Raw genomic sequence first — 17,356 nt, forward strand, 5'->3', positions numbered from 1 at the left:
CTCTACCTCTATTAACTGGTTTTATTTATGGTAGCAGGAAAATGTTTTGTTTATGCTCCTTCAGCTCTGGCAGTGCTAAACGTCTAAAGCCATTTCCTGTTTTTCCTCAGCTGTCACTGGAGAAAAGAAACAATGTAAAGAAGTAATGTCTCACTGTGATCTCTGACACAAAAATTTTACATAATGGAGTTTCAAACTTGTGTTTTAATGTTCTGATGAAGTCTGCTGTGTCAGATGAAAGCGCTCAACCGTGATTTTATGTACTACTATTGAGTAGTTATAAATAATAAAATAGTGATTTACTGCCTGTTTGAGTCGAGTTGCACCTGTGTTGCTCTTCACATTACTAATACATATTGTCTTCGGAACAATGTTTACAGTGTTGCCTTGGTGTTTTTGTTCGTTTTTAACCCAATTGTGGAAGACGCAGTGCTCACTCAGCACTTTAATGCTGTAAAATGTTGAACACCCTCAGTGCTGCAGTGCAACACAGCAAGGAGTGGCACTCTAAAGTGATTTTGTTTTACTTAGGGGTAGTGATTTATGCTATATACCACAGGAGGACTATTAACATTTCAAGACAAGAAATACGAGTCCTAAGCAAGTGGCTATGAGTGCATCTGAAGTACTTCCAAGGCAGTGTAGAATGTAATGTACTGCAGTCCCATTTCAGTGCAGACTGCAGAGAGAGAGAGTTGAATGAAGAGTGAATGCCTGTATGGATAAAGTGATGGTAGAACAGAGCAGAGGGTGATGGGGACCTGCTAAACCAGGGAGTTATTACAGGGATGGCGCTCATTTGTCCATTTGGGGCATGTGAAACTTTTCTAAGAATCTGAATGAAGTCCTGAGCTGGTTCTAGGGGGAAGTGTGCTTAGCAGAAGTGGTGAGAGCTCTCCTCTCTTCCATGGCAAGAGTAAGGTAGCTCTCCCATCTTCTGTGGTAGCAGACAGGCAGCTCTCCCTTCTTCCATGGTAGGGAGTGGTGATAGGGCACTATGCTCATTAACTAGGCCTTTTACAAAGCTGATGCCCCAGGCAAAGGACTTGAGATTTTCTTTAGCCAGATATTGATTGTAATGTGACTCATGGTGTGTACTTTAAACTTATACTAAAAATGAAAAGGGGTGTCTTTCTGTTGACTATAGGGACCAGATATCAGCAATGTGGTTGGTTACCTTTGTACAGATACATATCAGAATGGGACCCACTGAAAATTCTACCTTATGTGCATCTTCAGAGTTCATATTAATTGATTGGCTGAAATGATAGTAAATGCATGACTATGGTCATTTAACTTCATTTTATTGTTGTTTGGTTCATTTCATGCAATACTGTTGGGTATAAATAAGATATTGTAGAAGATTCTAATTGGTGGGGATAGTGAGAGCAAAGCCTTATCCTAAACAGTCTCCTCTGTCACTATTTGTCTTTAATAGACTGAATGAAAGTAATATCGCATTTGTCAGTGCCAGCTAAGTAAAAGTATATTATCACTTTGTTACTCCATAATGTTGCTTTCCAGCATGTGTACTATTTTCCTGACTACTACAAAGCACAAAATGCATAGTATAAAATTTGGTTCACATGAAACCCTGAATGTAGTTTTTCAGGCTTGCTGCAAAATCACCCTTTGCAATTTATATATTTTCAGAGCTTTTTGCTTATAAGGCATGGTGGGGAAGAATGCTACATTGTAACATTTGGGTGAAAGTAAAACCCATATCAAAAGCAGTAAAGCCAGTATTCTGTGTTCTTCTGGCTATGTTGTTAAATTAATTTTTTTAATATTATTAATTTGAGGTATTGGTGTTCATTTATATTGAACACACGTGTAATATATAATATCTTTAGACATTGGCTTACGTGCATTGAGTTAAGTTGTCATACTCTGTATGCCCAGCATCTCTGGTTAAAAGTTTCCTTTTACATTGTTACCTAGTGATGTGGCTCACCAAAAGACAGACTGGGTGGGAATCCACGAGAAGATATGCCAGTTGCTGATTCCACTACGTACCCCATCTCCATTTCTTAGCTCTATAAAAGAGCGACATCATTATGAAGAGCAGCTGCTACAAAGACAGGTATGGAAATAACAGTTGCAGTGCAATTGTTTGAGGGTGCTTCTGTCTCAAAATTACTGTGAACTGACACATTTTCATTATTTAGTGAATTGACCTTTTTGAAAAATAAAGTTGAAATTTTAAGAAAGCAAGTACCATATGTATGTTCATTGTAGATAAGGACTGAATGGCTACAAAATGCAAGAGCACTTCATTTGCCAGGTCAGTGAGACACACTCTTATGTTTGTAAGTAAGGGAATGTTGATATTAAGACTGTTACAGATAGACTCCAACTTGCACTACCTTTTAAGAAACATGGGAGATGAAGTGTCCGTTTGGCTGTTCTACAAATTCTAAAAATGTTGTACATCCTCAATCAATAAACAGCATTTAGGTAAGCATTTCAGAAATTTTTATTCAAATTATATGATTTTTTTGTCTGCTTGTTCTGAATGTTTGCATGTATATGCTACACACAAATGTAGGACAAAAATGTTTTAAGTATAGTCATAATTGTTCTTTTGTATAGTCTAATTTCATGTATTATTGATGCTGCTTAAACCTATAAGAGGTGTAGCTATAGTTTCTTTCCTAGAAGCTAAAGAATGCTATTTGGCAGACTGGACTAAATGTTGCAACTTTAGCAGGTTTAAATTGTGTCAGTTGTATTAAAGGGAAAATCCAATCTTTCAGTGTAGTTATCACCCCTAGAGTTATGTTTTCATCCTATACTTTTACCTAAACTTTGTTTAATGTCCAGAAACCGTTCATTGTCTTTCATTTTTTTTTTCATTTACACTCATGTTTCTACCATAGATAAAAAATATCTCATTACTTTTTCCTATTCATATCTCACATTGTTTCAGAAAAAAATTGTGTCCACCTGCATGACTTAAACTAGACAGCAGAGGTCCTATAACTTTTCACTCTATGTAATTTTTTTCACTCTGTATAATTGACCACAATTTTATATCTTGACAGTCTGTCTTAAAAGTCAGTAAAGTCCCACAAACAACTAAAATGAAATTCATTTCCAGAGAGTTATTTGCTTACTTGGAGAATTTTTTGCATGAAGAACAAGGATGACTTGTAGTGCAGTACTACACAGAGTGTTAAATATTGTCATTTTAGGCCCCTGAAGTGTTGTTTTTATCTTCATAACTACATAATTAAGCACAGTGACAGAAAGTATGGATACTTGTCATTTGCATTACTTATTCTTTAAAGTGGCAGATGTCAGTCATCAGTGAATGAGCAAAGCTGACAATTTCACACCTAGCAAGAGTATGGGAAGAGTGGCAGAATTTTTATAAGGACTATAGCTTTAATCATTTAACAAAACCTTGCTTTTTCAGTTGTTTTGTATTGTAGAAAATGTAAATGGCCCCATGTATTCTTTTATAGTCTTACAGTAAGCATTGATTTAATGTAATTTGGTTAAACAATACTGAGTTTACCTTCATAGACCATGTAAAAGCTACTAACTGTTGTAACTGTCACTTTAAACGTGTGGAGCAAAACAAAAAACAAACAAACAAAAAACATATTTATAATGTCTGAGTTTTGCCATATTGTAGGGATATATATCCCATTCTGGGGTGTAAAACAGAAGGAAGAAAAACTCATGTTAGTATTGCAGCCATTTTGTTATATAAGAAATTAAAATGTAACCTGACGCACTTAAAGCTATTCTGATTCATTAGCAGCATGCAGACTACCAAGATATGACAAAAATACATATCTATTATTTTATATATGAAGTTTTCCTTGGCTGAACTTAAGGATACAAAAGCACTGATTAGTTATGTGATGTTATTGGTTGATTGTTACTTAATTGTCTTCCTAAACTTAGTTGTGAATGTTTTTACCAGCAGTGTGAAGAAGTCTGAAGATAAAGGTAAATTCTGTTGTTGTGAGCTTTAATAAAATGAGTTTAATGGTGGCATTGTTTTTATTTTTATTATATGAAACTAGATAGCCTATATTACTATAAGAAGAATTTCCTTCATGTGATCGTAGACAAACCATTAAGGGTGTACCCAACTAGAATGTGGCAGTTCTTGAAAAATTGATTATAGTTACTGTATAGTTGATATGACATGTTGGAAGGTGTGCAGATAACAAGGTGAAATACTGTACCTTTGAGAGAATTTATTCTCACACTGCTGGGTTCTTCAGTTTCAGTTCCTGGCTGGGATGCCTTCTCTGTACAGTTTGCATGTTCAACTGTTCTTCCTGTGTTTAAATGGGTCTGAAATGAGGTCTGTAGTTTTTCCCACATCTGTTGCTCCAGAATTCCCCATAGATATGTGTATATGATAAAATAGGTGTTAAAAACTAATGCATGGATGATCACATTCATACAGCAGAGATGTAGCCCGCCTGATCAGAAAGTTATTATTCTCAAAGATGGGGTTGCAGTGTTTGCAGGCAAGCAACAGGTCGGCAGTCACTTATGCATTGTTACATGATTGCATGTATGCGTGAACACTTGTGAAACAAACTGAAATACATTGTGTTAGATGTTTTTTTAATTGACTGAACTCAGATATTAGAGCTATAACCCAGTGAGAAAGTGATTATTTTGGGGGATACTCGGCAAATGAAAAAAATCATCACTGCTTTTATATATAGAAAATATATGTGATTTTTTTCACAGTCATGAGCAGTGTACTTTAATAGACGTGGGCATATTCCAGGGGGTGGTCTATATGCAAAAGGATCTCATACTTCTGTGGTACTTCATGACTAAAATGAAGAAACAATCCATGTTTTGACTTTCAGAATTATTTTAGTAATGTAATACTAATATAATGCTATTATATTATATTATATTATATTATAACAGTCCACAAGCTCATACACGGTAACTAAGACACAGGCAGGCTTCTTAAAACTCCAAAAATCAACAGCAAAAAGTTCTATTCGTAAAATAACTCCTCGGCTTCATCAGACAGTCTGATGAAGCCGAGGAGGTGAAAGCGCTAACTGTACCTAATAAAGAACGTTCATCTAAGTTTAATTGGGAATTTTGAGTTATTTTACGAATAGAACTTTTTGCTGTTGATTTTTGGAGTTTTAAGAAGCCTGCCTGTGTCTTAGTTACCGTATATGAGCTTGTGGACTGTTATTTCTTATCTGGTAACGGACACTTTACTCGCCTGGAGTTACGTTATCGTTCGTGGCATTATATTATATTATATTATATTATACTAGGGCTCTGGCTGATTAGGTTTGCAGATGACTGCAAGCTAGGAGCAGTTCAAATGACTTAGCCATCCTTGTAGGAAGGTTTGTCTGAAATAAATAACTGGTGTCAAAATCATAGTCTAAAACTAAATGCCAAAAAAATGCATTATTGTATCCTTTGGGACGTCATCTATACAAGGGAACCACCACATTGACAATACACCACTAAGAATTGATGTATTTGTTTAGGATTTGGCAATTTATGTGGACAGTGACCTAACTTTTGACCAACATGTGTCTATTGTTGTAAAGTCCTTTTATGTTGCACAGCTTATAAACAAAAGGGCTGTGTTTAAATCTATGGATGTCATTGTCCCCCCTTTACTCTGCCCTCATTAGGCTAATCATTGAATATAATGCCCCCTTTGATATGTTATCTGTCCAGATGCATGCAACAACTGGAATGTCTATAGATATACTTTATTAAAAGGATACAAGGCTTAAACAACATGCCCTACATGGACTGACTGAAAGCTCTTTTTTATACTCTGTATTCTACAGACTGCTAAGAGATGACCTCTGTCTGGCGTACAAGGCATCCTCTGACTCATTATTGAAGGAATTACTGCACATAAGCACATCAAATGGCATCAAAAATACTCGATCTAGGGATCTAAACATCTTCTGCAACACCAATAGAATGGTTTGGAGTGACAGGTATATTTTGCAGAGGATACTGCTGCTATGTAACAGGCTCCCCCTCTACATAAAACAAAATGTATCCTTGTCCATTTTCAAGTGCAACTTAAATGTTGGTTGAGAAACAGAACATTTACCCCAGGACTGTCCCCTGTGCTACTAATGGACAGATGCAGCTCCTAAATGCATTATCCCATGCATGGGGCCCCTGAAATTAATTATGGTATGATCCCAGTTATTCTCATTAGGGTTAGTATATAATTATCAGTCATGAGATGGGTAAGGCCAGTCTATAACCAAATGGGATAGGTTATTTCAAGCACAAAAAGGGAAACTAGATAGGTTTAATATGGCCCGCAAGGGCTACTAACCTAGTACTTACCTATGAACTTATGACTCTATAATATAGTTTCACAGTATATTGAATGCAATTTTTCATCTGTTAGAATCTGAAAGCCTGAAAATGTCATTAGAGCTTGGTCTTAGCAAACATATTCAATTTCCTTTTCTCACTTGGACAAAAAGGTCCATCAATTTATAAGTATATTGAATTTTTTATAAAATTATAAATTAATCCAATAATTTTTGTCCCTAGAAGTGATGCATTTGAAATTTTATACAGAAAGAATAAAATAAAGCAACACTGATAATTAATGGGCTCTCATAATTTAAAATACAGCTTTTCTGTTAACTGTGTGAATAAAAGCATAACATAAGTACTGTTTATAACAGAATATCAATAATGTTGTCCAGATATGTACTAGAAATTGTCAAACTGTTTCAGATGTATCATTTTTTTATCGACAGGAATTACTAACAGACCTAAATGACTAACTCAGTATGTGTCATTTATTTATTTACTTATATTTGGTAACTGGGGCAATTCAGCTGTGCTAATGGCCTTTTTTTTTTTTTTGATAGAAGCCTGGGTTGAAAAGCTCCATTAAAATAAGAATACAAGAAAAAATACAGTTGAGGTAGGCACAGTAATAAATGCAGCTTATGATAATAATACAGTAATACACACAGTTTATGAGAGAAATAAAATATGTGAACCATTCACTGACATTTTTAGAGCTAAAAAGAAAGAGGGTGGTGTAGAAAAGAGAAGAGAAACATAAATGTATTAGAGCAGGTGAATTAAGTAAATAGATATTTCCAAAATTAGTCCAAAAATCGTTAGTGGAGAAATGTATGTCTAGGGATTAAGTATTTGACTTCTGTGATATCATTTGAGTCTCTGTCTATGAGTTAATTTGAATCTCTCTCTGTTTGTCTATCTATCTGTTTTTCATTTATCTTTACTGCAGTAGCCTTAGCTGTATGGGCTGTATTCTGGTAAGGATACAACAGCTGGCACTTTCCATGCTCGCAAACCATTAGTCAGCTTGAGATCAGCTGACTGAAAGTCAGGTTTGGGAGTGAAGCCCTTCAGAGCTTCCCTCCCACCAAAGAGAGTACTCATCTGCAGTCTTTCAAGGATCAACTGATGGCTAATGCTGCTTCATTGTTGGGCAGATAGGTTTCCCTTGGGAAAAAGAAAAACTTCCACTTTATTTACTTTTTATGACAGAAAACATACTTTTTCTATGAAGCTTAAATATTAAGCTGAAAAGGTGTTTTTATTGACTGTTATGTGAATTTTGTCCACTTTTAATTGGGAGCGTTAATGTTTACTTTTTCAGTTTTTTACTTTTGTGATGAAAGTTGTTAAAATGTAATTTAAACTACATTTTCTGTGGAGAAACCAGTGATGTTATTTTGTCCTAGCTCGCCTTCATTCTTGCTGGTTGGGTTTGGAACCGAGAATCAGTTCTGACTTGGCCGCATACTAAAACTCGAGAGCTTTCACTGGCTCGAGGGTACAACCTATCCCAAGATGCCTAGTGGCTGTTCCCCAGATCTAGTTTGCCACTTGCAGCTTCAGGATTGCTCTTTGCTGGCTCAGGCTAAGTGGATTTTTTTCTTTGTATATTTACGACATTATTGCTTAAAAAATAGTAGTAGAATATCCTTCTTCTATCTCTATATTTAGTGTGTCCCTTGTTTTCTGAGGAAAAGTCCTTCCATTCTTGTTTGTTGACTTTAAGTTGGCTGTTGTTTTTTCTAGGCCTCTATCCTAGCCACTGACCTTCTGAGGAATCTGTTTAGGTTAGTGGATTCCCTTCTTCTATTTACTAGCCTGTTTTAGTTAGAGGGCTCCCCCCCTTTTTCTTTCTTCACTGTTTAAGTTAGAAGTGCCTCCTCAGGTTAGAGGAGTGCGTCATTTAAATTAGAGACCCTCCTCTAACTTTCTTCCATCTTTCTATTTTTTGTAAAAAAATAAATAAATAAAAAAGAAACAGTTTGTTGTTTCTACTTTGATTAGTCGTGTTTGTTTTTTGTAGGCTAGTGTAGTTCTTTGCCTTTCAGTAAGATTTAACTGACCTGGTGTCTTTCACTGCTAATTGTATCCTTACGCTGTTAGTCACTGTTTGTGTAGGATAGTATAATTCATGGTACTTGAATGAGATTTAACTGACTAGTACATTTCTCTACTGATTGTATTTAAACTGTCAGAGTCAGGATGTCTAAGGAGACCAAGCAGTCTAGTTTCAAGAAGTATGATGCGTGTACACAAAAAATGTCACTTACTGATGGTCACACTAGTTGTGTGTACTGCTTAGGAGCCGTCCACCTGCAGGACGCCTGTTCTATTTGCCATGGGTTTAGCTCAAGGGTCCTGCAAGAATGGAAAAATTAGCTTATTCTAAGGGGTTTGCTAAAGGGACCTTTTGACTCAGCTTTTGAAGGGACTCAGCCTCCAAACCTTCGGACAAATTTCCCAAAACTTCTTCGGCTCCAGCCTCTGAGCCATCGAAGAGACTTGAGAAAATGAATTCTTCGGAGCTGAAATCCATCGGTTCCAAAAAGGAAAAAGCTACATCAGTTCCACTGGTAGTTTTGGAACCGTCGAGCAGGCAAAAAAGGAGCTGGTCACCGTTCCTGGACCTGATTCATTCTGTGCCACAGTCTCCTTTACTACAATCGGTGGCAGGTAGCCAGAAGTCTTCCCATTCCTCTGGGTCATACAGAAGCCTTTTGGATAATGATGTGGAGCAGGTGGTTAGAAGGTTGCTTTGTACAGTGACCTTGGCAAAAATTCTCTCCAGTCCAGCCCCGACTGTCATGGAGCCGGCCCCAATAGCCTCTATACCTTTGGTTCCTCCTCCAACTCAGTCGAGTTCAGAGCCAGAGTTCCTGGAAGTCCTAGTGGTGGAACCTTCGGACCCAAAATTAATTCCCGGAGTTGCAGTGCCAATCTCCGCTCTGACCACTTCCATGTTGTCGTCCATGGAGGGTCTGGGGGTTTGAGACTTCCCCGTCGGTTCTCGGGGGGGGGGGAGTCAAACTGGACCCTTGTTGGATCTGACTCACATACGGGGCTTTGGCACAGGTGAATTCGGCTCCCACATTGGCCTCGGAGTCATCTTCTTTGGCACGGGGGAGATCTCCCAGTTCCTCAGAGTGGGAGGCTCTCTCGGCTCAGGATCATGGTGCCTTCCAGGTGATGAGGAGCATGCCTTCCTCTGAGACTGCTCCACCCTTGGCTCCAGCTGCTCTTTCCCCCAAAGGGCCAGTGTCAACCTCTACACCATCCCTCCAGCCTGAGCTTAGAGAACCAATGCCCTGGGATGCCCCAATGGGCGAAACCCTCTCTTCCAAAACCTCCCTGGAACATCCCCCTGAGGAGGTCCCTCAGAAGAGAAAGTGTAAGAGGAAACACATAGACTCCCCTGAGTCTGTCACATCTGATACCGACTTAGAGGATTCAGAAGGGTCCCCACTGTCACCCTCTGAAGATGTCTCCTTTTCAGACATCCTAGAGATCCTGAAACAGAGAGGTGGCTAGAAAAACCTCTCCCCTTCTGAAGATGAGTCAGTATACCTGGAGGCATTTGATTCTTGACCCTCCACCTTTTGGGTGTCTCCGCCTTTTGACCAACTCCTGGGTGTAGTCAGTTGGAAGGCGTGGAGCTCTCCAGAGTCCATGGATCCTGTTCTGAGGAGGCCCAACAAATTTATTACAGCCCTGTAAGACAGACAGTTTTTGACCAATGGTGTCCCAGTAGATGCTATGGTGGTGGCGGTGGCCACCAAGAAGGAATTAGCCAAAACTTCTGCATCTGTCCATTCACCGAATAAGGAGTCTTGAACGATGAACAGATATGGGAAGTGTATGTTCTCATCAGTGGCCTTTATCCTTCGGTCACTGAATTACTTATCCCATTTTACTCGTCTTCAGAGGGATCTCCTAAAGGAGCTAGGAGATACCCTACAAGGTGCTAGAGCTCAGGGAGTATCTGACAAAATAAACTCTCAGCTTACGACCTTAATCTCTATTACTAACTCCTCCATGTGCCTCATTTCTTATTTATTTATTTATTTTACATTTGTTAACCGGGAAAGTCCGACTGGACACATATCCATTTTCAGCAGATGCCTGGGGAGAAAAGCTCCAATAGCATGTCATAAAGAAATTACACAAGAATATTATACAGAGATATAGGTTCCATAGAAAATACGTTATGTATAGATTAACAATTCCTTTAGTAAAGTCAGCATACAGCATTCTAGTAGTAGAGTTTATGTAGAATATAAAATATAAACACAAGAAAAAAATTTTTTTTTGTCTTTCTAAATTATGAGTACTCTCAATATTTTGTTTCAGAAATAACCAGTGATTAAACCCGTGGTGATGGTGCTGCGGTAGTGTTGTTGACTCACAGTAAGACGCTGTGTGGTTGGTTTGAGTTTCTTAAGGAACGTTGAAATAATTTTAGTGGGTACAGGGTGTAGGGAATAGTTGGTGGTATTGTTTTGAGTAGTAGAGTGGGTTTTGCTAGCACCTGGTATAGGGCTGCTAGTGGTATTGAGGGCATTGGTAAGGGTTTGGACTGTTTCGGTAAAGAACTTGTTAAACTGTGTCGGAATGTTGTCATGGTTGTTTAGTAGTACTGGGATTGGGGTGGTGGCTTTATCTGGGTGGATTATGCCATTTATTGTAGCCCAAAATTTCTTAGGGTTGTTGTCATATTTTTCCTGCATGTTTTTGTAGTAGTTACTTTTGTCTAGTTTGATTTGTTTATTGGCTTTGTTTCGAAGTTCTTGGTAGGTTTGCCTCAGATTACTGGTTTTGTTCTTTTGATATTGACTCCAGGCCAGATCCCTCTCTTTCATTGTAGTCTTAGTATTTTTAGTTAGCCATGGAACATAGCTTTTAGTCTTATAGTTTTGGCAGGGGCATGAAGTTTAGGATTTGCAGGAAAGTGGAGTTAAATTACTGTACGGCGTCATCTAGAGATAGTAGTTTAAGGGGTGTTCAACTACAGCTTTGTAGTGAATTGATGAAGTCAGTTGTTTTTGTTACGTATTACTCTGAGGTTGGGTTTGCTTATGTAATGGGGTCTGTTCCGAATTAGGTAGGTTGGTTGATGATCACTTAGACTGTCAGGTAGACAGCCAGAGTGCCATGCTAGAGTGGGGCCAGATAACAGAATCCAGTCTAAGATGGATTCGCGTTTTGAGGTTTTGTCTCTTCTGGTTGCAGTGGATATAATTTGGGTAAATCTATGGAAGTTAATGTGGGTAGTTGGAGTGTGGCTAGAGCAGTTCAGCCAGTCAATATTAAAGTCACCTAATAGAACAGTTTCTTGTGGCATGGAGGTTGAGATCCAGTTTAGCAGGTTTTCCATTACAGTAGTGTTATTGCCTGGTGGAATGTAGCCACCTGCAATAATGATATGTTTGTTTGAGTTTAGTTTTAATTTGATTTCTTGGGTGTTATAATCAATTTGTTCAATGGTGAGATGATTTTGGAACAATATCGCTATGCCACCTCCCTTTTTCTCTACTCTATCTCTGCGTATTATGTTATAGCCAGGGGCTATAATCTCATTATTATGGTGTTCTGGTTTAAGCCATGTTTCAGTTAGCACTGCTATTTCTTATTTCTTATGCGGACAATGGAGCAAGCAGGGCAGCAGGCACAGGAATAGCTCTGAAGAGATATTCCTGGATGCATCTTTGTGAGTTTGTGAAACCCTTTAAGTCTTCCTTTATTCACGCCCCGTTTGATGACTCGTCCTTGTTTGGGCCAAAAGTGAAAGAGACTCTCACCAGGAGCGAGCAGGATGGCAAGACTCTTTCTGCCATGGGAGTACGTTTGTCCATCCCTACTAGGCCTTATCCCAAAGGTCAGAAAGGTGGGAAAATGTGGTTCCGGAAATCCAAAGGAGTCTCGCTGGACACTCATGGTGAATTTTCCCCTAGGGGCATAGGGGGAAATAACAATGGAAGACGCCGTCATCATGGCAGAGGGGGTCTGCAGAACCAGGGTGACAGAGATACATTCTCAAGCCGACCCTTCCAGCACTTCTGAAAGGAAGCCCGTCTGTCCACCTCTGGAAGCAGTTGGGGGAAGATTATCACTGTACCCAAAAGCTTGGCTAGACTTGACTCAAGACAAGTGGGTACAGTCCATCATATCCAGGGGATACCACATTTCTTTCTTTTGTCCACCCCTTCCATCAAAGTCTATCCCAGACATACCACCCGGTCAAAGGGATCAGGCAACCCTAAATAAATAAGAAATGAGGCACAGGTTGCTAGAAAAAAAGAGTCATCCAAGAAGTCCCTGCTGACCAGATCAGATCCGGAATTTACTCAAGGTTCTTTTTAGTTCCAAAAAAGACAGAGGACTGGAGACCAATTTTGGATCTCAGCAGACTAAACAAGTTGGTAAAGTTTTGGCATTATATTGAGCCCAATCTTGGACTACAACCACCCCACCTTTGTCAGCAGACAGTATAACCAATTTGTGGTTATTGGCCAATTCCTTTATACATTCCAGTTCGATCTTTGAGAGATTATTCGATCAGACACCAGAATCCCTAGAATAGAAATGTATATCTCTAAGGACACTATTCTGAAATATTTGCACATTAATGTTCCTATGAAATGCTGAAGCTATGAGGCACCTTTCGGATGGGCGACATTATACTTGTTTGCCCCTTAATCCGACTCCTTCCTTTAAGAAACAGATTGATGAATTTTTAAATTTAGCTAGGGTATTATTTTGAACCAAACTTTTTATCATCTATCTGTACCAGACCCCCTTTTCCAATATTTCTGTTTTACGCCAAAAATACATAAGGACCCACGGAATCCCCCTGGCAGACCAGTTTGTATCAGGAAGGAGCTCATTAACAGAACCATTGTCCCAATTTCTAACCACCTTAAACCCCTTTTGAAGTGGGTACGTGCCCGCATACAGGACACAACCAAATTTCTTCTGATAATTTCTGAACTACAGTTAGAACCGGGATGGTTACTTTGTCCCCTTGATGTAACTGCCCTTTATACTAATATTCCTCATTGGGCAGGTATTGATGCTTTGGAATATTGGCTTTCCAGATCTGAATTATATTCACCTGGATTTAATACACTTCTATTAGGATTAGCCGAACATGTCCTTACCAAAAATGTATTTTTATATCGTGATGCATGTTATCTTCAAATTCAGGGTACGGCTATGGGGGCTTCTTTCACCCCAATATATGCCAATCTATTTATGGCATACATTGAAGAGCAGATTATTTATGATAGCTCTCACAATATATTTTTGGAGGACATGGACATATGGAGCAGATATTTGAATGATTGCTGGTTGGTATGGAGATCGAATTCTGAGTACCTACAAGAATTTGTCAACTATTTAAATGAAAACAAGTGGGGAATACAATTTATGGTGAACTACAGTAAGGACTGTATTACATTCTTGGATGTATTGGTGACCAGATGAAGGGATAATAACCTAAGTTCTGAAGTTTACCATAAATATCCAGAGTATAATTCCTTTCTCCATGCCACCAGCTATCATCCTCCACACATATGTAAGAATATTCCAAAGTCTCAATATATGAGAATGAAACGCATTTGTTTAGAGGATGTTTCATATGAGGTGTACAGGGACGACCTTATCTCTCTGTTTTTGAATAGGGGTTATAAGTTGGGACATATACTGCATGCTAAGAATACTGTGGACTCCATGCATAGGGATTCTCTTCTAGAATATAAGGTTAAGCCCCAAGAGCATGTGTCAACTATTCGTTTTGTGACTACTTATGGTAGGAACAGTGCTGTTCTAACTAACAGTGTCCAACGACACAGGAATATTCTCTTGGCGGACAATAAACTTTCTGAAATTTTGAATAATAGATGCTACTTCTCCTATAGGAAAGGTAGGAACCTGGGGTCTGTCTTGAGTCACTATAAACGTGGACGTAGCCAGCAGGTTCCACTGGTTCAATCTACTCTATTTCGGGACCATTTGGTTGGTTGTTTTTCCTGTGGTCACTGTGTATTCGGGACCATTTGGTTGGTTGTTTTTCCTGTGGTCACTGTGTATACTGTTCTAGAATTTGCAAGACCAAAGACTTTAGCAGCAAAAATACTAGTGAAGTTTATAACATTTCTTTTTTTGGTAACTGTCAAACTGATTGGGTTATCTGCCTGGCTACGTGTAGTTGTTCCGCGTTTTATATTGGCCAGACTTCACATCCGGTCAAATTCAGCATTGTGGAGCACTTTAGTAATATCAGACATCAGAGAATTACTAATGCCCTTTATAAACATACTGTTTTACATAGTAATGCGTCCTTTTATTTTAACATTATTGATCATATTAGGGGTAATAGATCTAATAAGATTGGTTGGCATCAGACTCTCAACAATATGGAGAAAAAATGGATTATTAAGTTGGGGGTGTTATTTTCTCCTGGATTAAATGAGCACCTTTAAATATTAAGTGTATTAATTAAGCCTCATTTGCTGACTATATAAGAGAAAGGGGATGCTATATTTGTCAGATGTATGCACTGAAGAAGGCTGCTTTTATTTGAGCCAAAACCAGTCTGTTTGTTGTTCTCTTTCTTATGTGCTTTTTAGCACTATATTAAATTTGTTTGCTTGCCACAGTCTGCTGGTCTGAATTTTGTGAATCTAATGTAATGTCCCATAGATTATGCAAAGCCTTTCTCAGGTCACATTCCTTTTAAGACCCCCCCCCCCCCGTGAGAGAACCACCACCTCCGTGGGACCTACATTTGGTATTATCATCCTTAACTCTTCCCCCATTTGAACCAGCCTCCTCTTATTAACTGAAATTCTTATCTTGGAAGACAATTTTCTTAACAGGAATTACTTCTGCTAGGAGGGTTTCAGAACTGCAAGCTCTGTCTATCAGCCCTCCCTATCTGATTTTCCACAAAGGCAGAGTTTCCCTCAGAACAAATCCTTCCTTTCTGCCTAAAGTCTGCTTTGAGACCAATTTGAATCAGTCTATCGAGTTACCTGTATTTTTTCCAAATCAAAGCAACAAGGTAGAATACACCACCAATGTGCATAGACTGCTATGCTTTTACTTGCATAGGACCAAAGAATTTAGAAAATCTGACCAACTGTTTGTTTCATTCTCAGAAAATAGGAAAGTACTCCAGTTTCAAAAGTCACCTTATCTAAATGGCTTATAGATACCATCACTTATGCCTACAACTCTTAGAATAAACAGCTGCTAGAAAAAATTAAGGGGCATTCAACTAGAGCTATGTCCACTTACACTGCTTTTCAAGCTAGACTCCCTTTGGATTCAATTTGCGCTGCTGCTACATGGGTCAACCCTCATACTTTTATCACTCATTACACAGTAGATATGACCTCCCGGAACAGGGCATCCTTTGGTTTCACTGTTCTGAAGAGCTTATTCCCTTGAGACACCTGAGAAAGAAGGTGCTGAGGATGCTGTCCCAACCAGCAAGAATGAAGGCAAGATAGGACAACATAACATAAAGAAGTTATGTACTCACCATAACGTTCCATGTTTGTTGTCCATGATCTCCCCTTCATTCTTGCATCCCACCCTTACTTCTCCTTTCCTGGAGGATCGAGAGGAAACTACAAAATTGGCTATTAATGGTCTGATTCCCTTCATGCCTTTTCAGTTTTGAGCAGCGCACCTTTACAGTTATGCTATGGGTTAGCATAGCCTAGTGACTAGTTTCTCAAATGAGATCTGGGGAACAGCTGCTAGGCATCTTGGGATAGGTTGTAGCCTAAAGCCAGTGAAAACTCTCGAGCTTTAGTATGTGGCCGAGTCAGAACCGATGCTTGTTTCTGAACCCAACCAGCAAGAATGAAGGTGAGATCATGGACAACAAACATGGAACGTTATGGTGAGTACATAACTTCTTTTTAATTTACGTTTAGGGGCTGGGATAAGTGTTTAAAGTGCTTTTTACTGAGTTTTAACATGGAAAAGATTATGTTTTGATACTTAGCTGTTTTAACAACTATTGTTGCATGGTTTCCCCCTGAAATTGGACACCTTTTTTTCAGCTTATCCATGGAACAAACCTGCCATTTCCTAATTTATACCTTCCATACACAAAAATAAATAAATAAAGATTGTTAAACAGCCTTTTCCACCACAGCAGGTTGATAAAATGCGTCAGCCACATGTGGGTGACTCTGCTATGGCCAACATCTTTTTCCTTGGATCCCACTGATGTAGTCCTTACACATACCATAGGCCAGGGTTTAGACATGTCCTTTGCAGATGTTAGAGTAACCTTGGTTGAGTAGGGAGAGCCACTCTTGTCAGACCAGGGAGAACTGACAGGGAATGCCACTCTTCTTATCCGGAAAGCTGTCCCCGTCCATGTGGAAGTTTCTGCTGCCAAAAGTGGATGTGTTTTTTCAGATTTTCCTGTCTAAAAGAAATGAAAACTTAAACATATGTCCTCTCCTGACTCAGTTACACCAGAAAGGAGAGATATTTTTTTGGCTTAGGTGAGGATTTATTACAGGCTCTTGACCTTTCCTATATGGTCGTTTTTTTGTTAAAAGAAAAAAAGATTCTTCGTTTTATGAAGCCATTCAAGAGTTTAAACCACAAAAGGATTGTGAAAGCACAAATTATGTGTTGTCTCCACAGAATTATGATTCATACTCTTAGAAGAGTATGGCTGTAGCCAATAATTTAGAAAGATTATCTTGCTCTGAAACTATTTCTAGAATGAATCAGTCATTTCAGTTTGAAAACAGTTATGCTTCTCCATCCCTAAGGAAGTATAATACATTGTTACAACTCTAAATTCCATAACCTGCTCCTATTGCCTGTAATTTCCCTGGCACCCAGCCTGCTGCCTCTAAGAAAGCAGATGGACTTTATAAAGTGCCTCATTCTTTTAAGTTATTATAGACTCATTCCAGATCTGGCCCAGTAGCTATTGCTTTAGTGAACCCAACTGCTGCTAAACATGTGGTTAATACTAATCCCTCTCCCTCTTCTTCTGGCAAAGATGGGA

The 17,356-nt window shown here is 38.8% G+C and overlaps 1 protein-coding gene across 2 annotated transcripts in view; it reads left to right on the top strand.

Moving 5' to 3' along the window:
* ZMYND12 (zinc finger MYND-type containing 12) overlaps positions 1-17,356 on the top strand; it is a 1,002,866-nt gene that overhangs the window by 136,427 nt on the left and 849,083 nt on the right. For both annotated transcript variants that reach the window (XM_044061779.1, XM_044061780.1), the window contains exon 2: positions 1,942-2,083. In XM_044061779.1, the coding sequence (XP_043917714.1) occupies positions 1,942-2,083 (142 nt within the window). The remainder of the gene's footprint in view (positions 1-1,941; positions 2,084-17,356) is intronic.

The sequence above is a fragment of the Protopterus annectens genome, chromosome 2.part0, assembly GCF_019279795.1.
Source record: "Protopterus annectens isolate FY-2018-M chromosome 2.part0, PAN1.0, whole genome shotgun sequence".
Lineage (NCBI taxonomy): Eukaryota > Metazoa > Chordata > Ceratodontiformes > Protopteridae > Protopterus > Protopterus annectens.